Genomic DNA, 10,659 nt, shown 5'->3' on the forward strand with positions numbered 1-10,659 from the left:
TTCTTAACCGCCTGCTGCACCTGCATGCCAACCTTCAATGACTACCTGACTAGAACTGCAGAAAAAAAAATGTGGAGAATTGCGATTTCTAAGATAGTCCATTCTCCACCAGTTGCTCCTAAAAATCAGGCGCAAATCATGTGGAAACTTGGGCCCATAGACTGGCCAAACCAAATTAGTAATAATATTATGGTAGATGAATTCCTGGAGTGTGTACGAGATAGTTTTTTAGACCAGTATGTTGAGGAGCCTACTAGGGAACAGGCTATCCTAGATTGAGTATTGTGTAATGAGAAGGGATTAATTAACAGTCTTGTTGTGAGGGGTCCTTTAGGGAAGAGTGACCAGAACATGACTGAATTTCTTATTAAGATGGAAAATGAAGTAGTCCAATCCGAAACTAGGGTCCTAAATCTAAACAAAGGAAACTACGAAGGTATGAGGAATGAATTGGCTGTGATAGATTGGGAAGATTCATTAAAAGGCATGATGGTGGATTGCCAATGGCTAATATTTAAGGAACGAATGCATGAATTGCAACAGTTATACTTTCCTTTCTGGCGTAAAAACACAAAAGGAACAGTGGCCCAACCATGGCTAACAAAAGAAATTAAGGATAGTATTAGATCCAAAGAGGAGTCATACAAAGTTGCCAGAAAAAATAGCAAGTCTGAGGATTGGGAGCAGTTTAGAATTCAGCAAAAAAGGACCAAGAGATTAATTAAGAGGGGAAAAATAGAGTATGAGAGTAAACTTGCAAGGAACATAAAAACCGACTGCAAAAGTTTCTACAAGTACGTAAAAAGAAAAAGATTAGTGAAGACAAATGTAGGTCCTTTACAGATTGAAACGAGAGAATTTGTAATGGGGAACAAGGAAATGGCAGAACAATTAAGTAAATACTTCGGTTCTGTCTTCACTAAGGAAGACACGAATAACCTCCCGAAAATACTAGGGGACCGAGGGTCTAGCGAGAAGGGTGAACTGAGGCAAATCCTTATTAGTCAGGAAATGGTGTTAGGGAAATTGAAGGGGCTGAAGGCCGATAAATCCCCAGGGCCTGATAGTCTGCATCCCAGAGTACTTAAGGAAGTGGCCCTAGAAATAGTGGATGCATTGGTAGTCATTTTCCAACATTCTATAGACTCTGGTTCAGTTCCTATGGGTTGGATGGTAGCTAATGTAACCCCACTTTTTAAAAAAGGAAGGAGAGAGAAAACAGCAAATTATAGACCAGTTGGCCTGACATCGGTTGTGGGGAAAATGTTGGAATCAATTATTAAAGATGAAATAGCAGCGCATTTGGAAAGCAGTGACAGGATCGGTCCAAGTCAGCATGGATTTATGAAAGGGAAATCATGCTTAACAAATCTTCTAGAGTTTTTTGAGGATGTAACTAGCAGAGTGGATAAGGGAGAACTTTCAAAAGGCTTTTGACAAGGTCCCTCACAAGAGATTAGTGTGCAAAATTAAGGCACATGGTATTGGGGGTAATGTATTGGCGTGGATAGAGAACTGGTTGGCAGACAGGAAGCAAAGAGTCAGGATAAATGGGTCCTTTTCAGAGTGGCAGGCAGTGACTAGTGGGGTGCCGCAGGGTTCAGTGCTGGGACCCCAGCTATTTACAATATACATTAATGATTAAGACGAAGGAATTGAATGTAATATCTCCAAGTTTGCAGATGACATTAAGCTGGATGGCAGTGTGAGCTGTGAGGAGGATGCTAAGAGGCTGCAGGGGGACTTGGACAGGTTAGGTGAATGGGAAAATGCATGGCAGATGCAGTATAATGTAGATAAGTGTGAGATTAACCACTTTGGTTGCAAAAACAGGAAGGCAGATTATTATCTGAATGGTGACAGATTAGTAAAAGGGGAGGTGCAACGAGACCTGGGTGTCATGGTACATCAGTCATTGAAGGTAGGCATGCAGGTACAGCAGGCAGTAAAGAAGGCAAATGGCATGCTGGCCTTCAAAGCGAGGGGCTTTGAGAATACGAGCAGGGAGGTTTGCTGCAGTTGTACAGGGCCTTGGTGAGTCCACACCTTGAGTATTGTGTGCAGTTTTGGTCTCCTAATCTGCGGAAGGACATTCTTGCTATTGAGGGAGTGCAGCGAAGGTTCACCAGACTGATTCTCGGGATGGCAGGACTGACATATGAAGAAAGACTGGATCGACTAGGCTTATATTCAATGGAATTTAGAAAAATGAGAGGGGATCGCATAGAAACATATAAAATTATGACGGGACTGGACAGGTTAGATGCAGGAAGAATGTTCCCGATGTTGGGGAAGTCCAGAACCAGGGGGTCACAGTCTAAGGATAAGGGGTAAACCATTTAGGACCGAGATGAGGAGAAACTTCTTCACTCAGAGGATTGTGAACCTGTGGAATTCTCTACCACAGAAAGTTGTTGAGGCCAGTTCGTTAGGTATATTCAAAAGGGAGTTAGATATGGCCCTTATGGCTAAAAGGATCAAGGGGTATGGAGAGAACGCAGGAATGAGGTACTGAAGTTGCATGATCAGCCATGATTATATTGAATGGTGGTGCAGGCTCGAAGGCCGAATGGCCTACTCCTGCACATACTTTCTATGTTTCTATGTTTCACGGAAGAGGACACAAATAACACCCTAGAAATGCTCGGGAACAAAGGGTCTAGTGAGCAAGAGGAATGAAAGGAAATGATAATTCGTAAGAAAATAGTGCTGGAGAAACTAATGGGACTGAAGGCAGATCAATCCCCAGGGCCTGATGATCTGCATCCCAGAGTACTAAAAGAGGTAGCCATGGAAATAATAGATGCATTGGTTGTCATCTTCCAAAATTCTATAGATTACGGAACAGTTCCTGTAGATTGGAGGGTGGAAAATGTAACCCCACTATTTAAAAAAGGGGGGGGGGGAAGAGAGAAAACGGGGAACTACAGACCGGTTAGCCTGACATCAGTAGTAGGGAAAATGCTGGAGTCTATTATAAAGGATGTGATAATGGCACACTTAGATAATATCAACGGGATTAAACAAAGTCAACATGGATTTATGAAAGAAAAATCATGTTTGACAAACCTACTGGAGTTTTTTTTGAGGCTGTAACTGATAGAATAGATAAGGGAGAACCAGTGGATGTAGTGTATTTGGATTTTCAGAAGGCATTTGATAAAGTCCCACATAAGAAGTTAGTGTGCAAAATTAAAGCACATAGGATTGGGGGTAATGTATTGGCATGGATTGAAAATTGGTTAACTGACAGGAAACAGAGAGTAGGAATAAACGGGTCTTTTTCGGAGTAGCGGGCAGTGATTAGTGGTGTACCACAGGGATCAGTGCTTGGGCCCCAGCTATTCACAATATATATATATATATATATATATAAAGTATTTGGATGAGGGAACCAAATGTAATATTTCCAAGTTTGCTGATGACACAAAACTAGGTGGGATTGTGAGTTGTGAGGAAGATGCAAAGACGCTGCAAGGTGATTTAGACAGGTTGAGTGAGTGAACAAACACATGGCAGATGCAGTATAGCATAGATAAATGTGAAGTTATCCATTTTGGTAGGAAAAACATAAGGACAAAGTATTATTTAAATGGTGATGGCTTGGGAAGTGCCGATGTACAGAGGGACCTGGGTGTCCTTGTACACCAGTCATTGAAAGCAAACATGCAGGTGCAGCAAGCAGTTAGGAAGGTAAATGGTATGTTGGCCTTCATTGCAAGAGGATTTGAGTACAGGAGCAAGGATGTCTTATTACAGTTATACAGGGCCTTGGTGAGACCGCACCTGGAGTATTGTGTGCAGTTTTGATTTCCTTACCTAAGAAAGGATATACTTGCCATAGAGGGAGTGCAGCGAAGGTTCACCAGACTGATTCCTGGGATAGCAAGACTGTCATATGAGGAGAGATTGGGTCGACTAGGCCTATATTCACTAGAGTTTAGAAGAATGGGAGGGGATCTCACTGAAACGTATAAAATTCGGACTGGGTTGGATAGACTGGATGCTGGGAAGTCTAGAACAAGAGGTCACAGTCTCAGGATACGGGGTAGGAAATTTAGGACCGAGATGAGGAGAAATTTTTTCAGAGAGGATGGTGAACCTGTGGAATTCTCTACCACCGAAGGTTGTGGAGGTCAAATCACTGAATATATTTAAGAGGGAGATAGATAGATTTCTAGAAACAAAAGGCATCAAGGGGTATGGGGGAAAAGCGGGAATATGGTGTTGAGATAGAGGATCAGCCATGATCATATTGAATGGCGGTGCAGGCTCGACGGACCGAATGGCCTACTGCTGCTCCTATTTTCTATGTTTCTATGTCACCTTCCCTGTTCCAATGGTGTGGTGTTTCGAGGGGGAAGGCTGGAGGCCTGGCATGTGCTGCCGGCCTGAGAGATGGCAGTATCAGGCAGATTTACTACAGCCATTGCACTGATCAGCTGGATGTCTGGTCTAATAGCAGTTATCAGCTCTGTGGCATTTTCCTCATAAGGTGTTTAAAGGGGAGGTGGCCTTCCAGTGGCTTGCTTCTTGTGGGCATTGTGGGTCATTTTTCCTGCAACAAGATTGAGTTAATGATAGGCTAGCAATTGAGGAATGTGTACCAAGTGACATGGGAATTCTGAAGTAAAAGAATTGAGGGTATCAGCCTGCACTCTCATTTCCATGCACTCGAGCAGACTGCACCCATTTTCCACAGGATTTATGCCAATCACTACTCTAATAGCTATACATGTGAACTGACCCAGGAAGCTTGTGTAAGTACCACTACAGAACACTGGCGGCTGCAAATCTTTATCCATTGGAGTAAAAGCAGTGCAGCTCACCTTGTGGAATTTCACCCATCATGTGTCTATTATGCTTCTGTGAGAATACAGAAGTGTTAAAGGATAGTGTCCCGTGATTTTCCTTGTTTGGATGGTTGGCTATACAGCTTCGATTGGGAAGCTCAATTCAAACTAATCAAATTTGTAAAGAATACTCGACTGGTGGTGGGTGGTGGAGGGAAGGGAGGTGATGTTGTGTGGAATAGAAGTGGAAGAACCAGCCTAGGACCTAAAAAAAGGAGTTAAATAAGATCTGTAAATGAACAGACCAGTGGCAGATGGAATTCAATACAGATAAATTCTAGGTATTGCACCTTGAAGGAAAACCTGAAGCCATGTGTACATTATAGATGATTATTGGGTTGAAATAACTAAAGGTGAAATTGAAAGGGATCTGGAGAATGATGGCAGATTTTGCACTTAATGTGAAATCACTGTGGAGTAGCAATAAACAAAGTGAATAGAATGCTAAGTCAATACAATATAAATAAGAATCTTATGTTAACAGTGTATTGGCCAGACCTCATCTTGGGTTTTATATTTCGTTTTGGTTTCCAAGGCATAAAGAACACATTCAGGCCAAAATGGCAATGCGGACAGAGCCATGAGATTGATCTGTGGCATCTGTGAATTGAGTTATAAGAAAAGGCTCGAGAAATTGTGGATCTTGAAAGGAGGCAACTGAGTAGGGTCCCTTTTAAAGTATGCAACATAGATAAGGTAAATCCAAAGCAATATTTCAATGGTAGGTAGCATGGACAAAACTGATGTCAGGAAGAAGTTCTTCACAAAAAGAGCAATTAATACTGAGTGGTTTTCTGGGTTGGATAAAGTAATAAAAACCTTAGATTCATTCACGATCCAGTTGGATGATATGACATGAGGAACTGAGAGTTTATTCTGCACTGATGAATTCGATGAGAAACTTGGCCTCTTTCATCTATATTTATGATATGGAAATTGAACTCTATTCAGACAGTGAAGGAGGTACTGCAATATATTTTTCAATTTTATGTACCTGCAAAGAATGAACATTGTCTGTGATATAGATAATTGTAAAGAAGAGGTTTGACTGGCTAAAAAAAATCAAAACTGTGCTAGTTGCACAGCAATTTATATTGGCTAAACTTTCTAAAAGAACTCTCAGTCATTGACTGTATGTTGTTGGGAATACTATACTTGCCCGTTGCTGTAGAGCCATATGTTTTGGTTCATTCTGTTTGGTGTCCTTCGACTCCATTTCGACAGGTGCTAGATTCCCATTCTTCAGTTCTGTATTAATGTTCCTCTCTCTCAGATTTTCCTTGTCCATTTTCTCTAGTTTCTCAACTGAAGAACCTAGAATTGTTGATGTACCTGTAGGATTAAAGGTTGGCCAGTTATTAGGAAATAACCATCACAGGTAGTCACAGAAATAGTAAATGCTTTTAAAGGCAATATCGGATAAATGAGGATGATCTGCTAAAAATGTATTGTGCAGACCACAGCTTGGGTATTATTTCTCACTCTTGGACTGTGGGACTTGTGCTTTTCATTTTCACATCTTTCATTATATATTCAGGGTGCACTCCCAACTGGATTGGGCCTTTCACCAAGTGTACACTCAGTGGGGTTCTTCAATGGCTGAAGCTGTAAATTAAAGTTGCAATGGCCACCTAAGGACTCATTTTAAGAGTGGAAACAAGTCTTCCTCAATTCCGAGGGACTGCCTATGAAGATGATGATGTAAATTAAAGTTGCAATGGCTTCTTTCAGCGAGAAGACAGTAGGCAGGAGTTCACTGCTGTTGAAGAATAGTTGCAACTACAGCAAACACGTCCTTCCACTGATACAACTGCGGAGTTTCCCCTTCAGGCAGTGGGTAACAGGGTTGCCTTCTTTGGCATCGAAGGATAGCCTCCAGCACAAAAATGGTGCAAACTGCATGGGAAGATGTGATGGAAAGGGTGAAGCCAGGGTTCAGATAAGAAAGAAGTATCCAAACATCAGAAAATCCGCAATGTGATAAATGACCAGATAATCTCTTTTAGTGGTGTTGGATGAGGGATAAATAATGGGCAGGACACTGGGAAAAAACCTCCTTGCCCTTCTTCGAAATAGTGCTGTGGGATCTTTTACGTCCACCTGACCGGGCAGACAAGGCCTCGGTTTAACGTCTTATCTGAAGACGGCTCCTCTGACAGTGCAACACTCCCTCAGCACTGCACTGAGGTTTCCACATAGATTTTGTACTGGAGTGGGATTGAACCCACAACCTTCTGACTCAGGCAAAAGTACTATCCACTGAGCCACTGCCGATACCTTGGATTGGTGACTTTAAATTTAAAACATATAGGGAAAACGTACAAAAGTTTTCCCAAGTTTTAATATTGCTACTTTAAGCAACAGTACCATAGGAGCACTGTATGACTACACAAATAGACGGGTTCCAAATTGGAAAAACTTGCATCCTTAGGAAATCCAAATTGGAAAAACTTGCATCCTTAGGAATTGAAAAAATTGATAAAATAGTCAGAAACTATTAGTTGATTGATTACATTATCACTATTGTTACCATCATATTTCCGTGAACTTATGTAACACAATCCTGTTGGAGCAGACAGAATTTTAGTTTGTTCATCTCATTTAAAATAAAAAAGTAATGCTTCCTAATCCTGTCTCGTGAACACAAAAGAATATACTACAAATGAACTCCCAAGATTTTGACAAATCATTTATCCCCATTTTGTGTTTGAGAGGTGTTCAATACCCCTTCAAGATTACCCTTATATTATTGCTTCTTTGGTTTAAACGTGATAGTTTTGACCTGGGGTTAAATCAATACAGTCCAATCACAAGATGTCTCCAGTTGTTGCCATAGAAATGGCCCTCCACTATAACCTTCAAGAATGCAGCCTCTCCAGTTGTTTCCTTGACTCACTGTCAGTCACAAAGGTGTGCACTTAATTTCTTGATGGTTATTCATTACGAAACTTAATTCAGTACACCCAGGCTGAATTTGAGAGTGCCATGCACCAAAACAGACTGCATTTCAAACAGAAATCAGCAAATGTCATGTATAACAACAGCTATTTAATTTTTTTTTTTAAATAGACCAAAATGAATGAGCCCGAGCAAATCTCTCAGGCATTTGGTGCACAAATCTTAAGGTGGACTCCATTAATGCCTTGAATTTTAATAAGGTTTTCTTAGATATCAACTATATTTATGTTCTCTGATATTAACAGAACTCTGGTTACCCTAATTCTACTCAACATTCACTCCTTATTTACTATGATGCATTTTAAATGATTGATCCCCTGTTATGGGTGTTGAACTCAAGAGCTAATGTGGGTGGGGGGAGGATTCAGGAAAGAGTAAATTTTAAAGCAGCAAGGAAAATGTCAAGGCTTTAGAGCAGAGCAGAGTTTTGAGTAAAAATAAGCAGAGTGGGTCAGAAGGGGACAAAGAAAGTAACAAAGGTAATAGGACATCAGTGACTAAGGTGTCATCAGGGAAAAATTGAAAAAAGTCAAAGCTAAAGGTACTATATCTGCGCGAAGCATTCGCAACAAAATAGATGAACAAATAGCGTAAATAGAAATGAAGGGTCCGAAATTCGCTTTATAAAGCTGCCCCTTAGCACCGGTGCTAGGTGACTAACGGGCGGCAAAGGCTTACCTTCAACGGTTAGTGGCATCGACGCCTCGTCCTAAATTCAGTCGGCTCTTTGGCAGAGGCGCCAAGAGGCAACGCTGTGTCGGCTAACGCCATCCGCGTGGTGACGTCATCCAGCGTGCAATGCCTCTTTGACGCCTCTGTCACGATATTTGCTTTGTACGGCTGCCGTAACTGGAGGCAGCCGTACAGCCTGGAAAAAGTGGTCATAAAAGAGCGGATCTCGGGCAGAAACACCCAGAAAGGAAGGTAAGTTTTTCTCTTTATTTATTTCTGCATGATTTAATTTGTTTTAAGAGTGGGGACGTGTGTGTGTGGAATGGAGAAGTTTGAGCTCTCTTTTTTTTCTTCCCGTTTTATTTCCAGCATGGCGGCAGTCTCCCGTCAGGAAATTCAGTCGGCCTCCTGAGTTCTCACCTGAGGGCGAGTGTGCAATGCCACTTTTTGGGCTGCTCTCTCATCTTTGGGCGTGAAAACTGAATTTAGGACTTTGAGGCTGCGCCTAACGTCCAGCACTAAAATCAGCACTCAGGCTTTGACGGTAACACCGCCTCAAAATCAGCCATAATGAATTTCCCCAGCTGTTTAGAGTGGCGTAGTTAGCCGTGGTACGTCGACTTTGTGGGGGGCAAAAATGTGCCGAAAACTCACCGTGTTAATTTGGCCACTCCTGGATCATTGTGGTCCCATGGCGTGGCGCTGCAAAACCTGCGGGGCGCGGAGCTTGGGCCACGCTTGCTCAGCACAGCCGGCAGGGGGGCGGGGCTTGGGCCCAGCGTGTCCTCGAGTGCTGGCAGGGGGACACACGACCGTTTGAGCGTGCGCGCATTCACAATGCGCGTTAAAGCATGTGCGCATGTGCAATGAGGCAGCAACCTTGGCAATCGGCCATTTAAAGGGAGAGCATCCTCAGTGCCCCAGCTGCATTGGCAATAGGCCATATTTCAAGGTAAGGTGTGAATAGTAATTTTTGGGTTGCTGAGGGAGTGAAAAGGAGTGCTGCATAGGTGGATGCAAGGTGAGAACAGTGTGTTTTCAAGATTACCGGAGTGTAAATCCAATACACCAATGACGCAAGAGCGCGCAACAAGAACGAAGAATTTCTTGCATGAGGAAGTGGAGAAACTAGTCACTGTGATTGAGGACAGATGGCAGGAGCTGGATATCAGTCAAAGTGGTCCCACAAAAGTTCCACCCAAAGAAATGAGGAGATGCTGGAACCTAGTTGCAGAAGAATACTCCGCAGGGGTGAATACCGTAAGATCTGGAAGTCAGTGTAAAAAGAAATGGCAGGACGTTAGTCAAGTAGTGAGTGTAAGTAGTATCATCATTTTTAAATAAAATTACAATTGTAACTGTGACCATCTGTATATGTCCCACCCATCAGAAGCGCGCCATGTGTCAAAAGTTATATTTTCATCTTTGCAGAAGAAATTGGCCCACAACAAAAGGGGGAAAACTAGAAACAGGAAGAGGGCCGCCAAATCTGCACCAATTATCACCCCTGGAACAGAGGGTTGCTGCCTTGCTGAGTCGCACCTGCAGAAAAAGAATCAGCTCTGCACAAGCTGGGCCCACACACGAGGGTGAGGGCGAGTCATTAAAATGCATCGTCGCCCTTCAAATCAACCTGCTGACTGGCCTGCTATGCGTGAGACTACTCATGCCACTCATCCTGTCCCCTCCTGTGCTGCTAACCTTTTGACTGTTCTATTGTATTTTGCAGAAGAAGAAGACCATCCTGAAGATCCACAAGATCCAGATGTGTGCGCTCTAGACCAAGGTAGGTGGGGGGAGGAGGGGTCCATGGATATGTGTTCACGGGAGAATGCTGATCATGATATAGATCAGTCCATGGTGCAGGGCATCACTTTGCCAGACACCTCCATGAGTTCTGCTACGACATTCCATAGTTTCACACCTTCCGAGGTTGCGGGTCCCAGTGGTGGTGGTGAAATGTAGGTTGGAACACCCAGTGCCCCACCGTCCCAACCTGCGCCTCGCACTGGAGGGGTGCCACTAGGCAGACCCATGGCGAGGGGAAGGAGAAGCCTTCATCAGATGTTAATCAGGTTATGTCATTGGGTGAGGAGACCAATACCCTTACCCGATCACTCGTGGCCAAAGTCAATGGTGTGCGTGATGACACTGTCGAGAGAAATATCAGCACTGA

At 43.0% G+C, this 10,659-nt stretch overlaps 1 protein-coding gene across 1 annotated transcript in view; it reads right to left on the reverse strand.

Moving 5' to 3' along the window:
* Nucleotides 1–6,141, reverse strand: part of slc7a9 (solute carrier family 7 member 9) — a 97,646-nt gene extending 91,505 nt beyond the window's left edge. The window contains exon 1 of the mRNA XM_070896967.1: nt 6,013–6,141. Within this exon, the coding sequence (XP_070753068.1) occupies nt 6,013–6,141 (129 nt within the window). The remainder of the gene's footprint in view (nt 1–6,012) is intronic.
* Nucleotides 6,142–10,659: the final 4,518 nt, after the last annotated feature.

This window comes from Pristiophorus japonicus, chromosome 13 (assembly GCF_044704955.1).
Source record: "Pristiophorus japonicus isolate sPriJap1 chromosome 13, sPriJap1.hap1, whole genome shotgun sequence".
NCBI classification, from domain to species: domain Eukaryota; kingdom Metazoa; phylum Chordata; class Chondrichthyes; family Pristiophoridae; genus Pristiophorus; species Pristiophorus japonicus.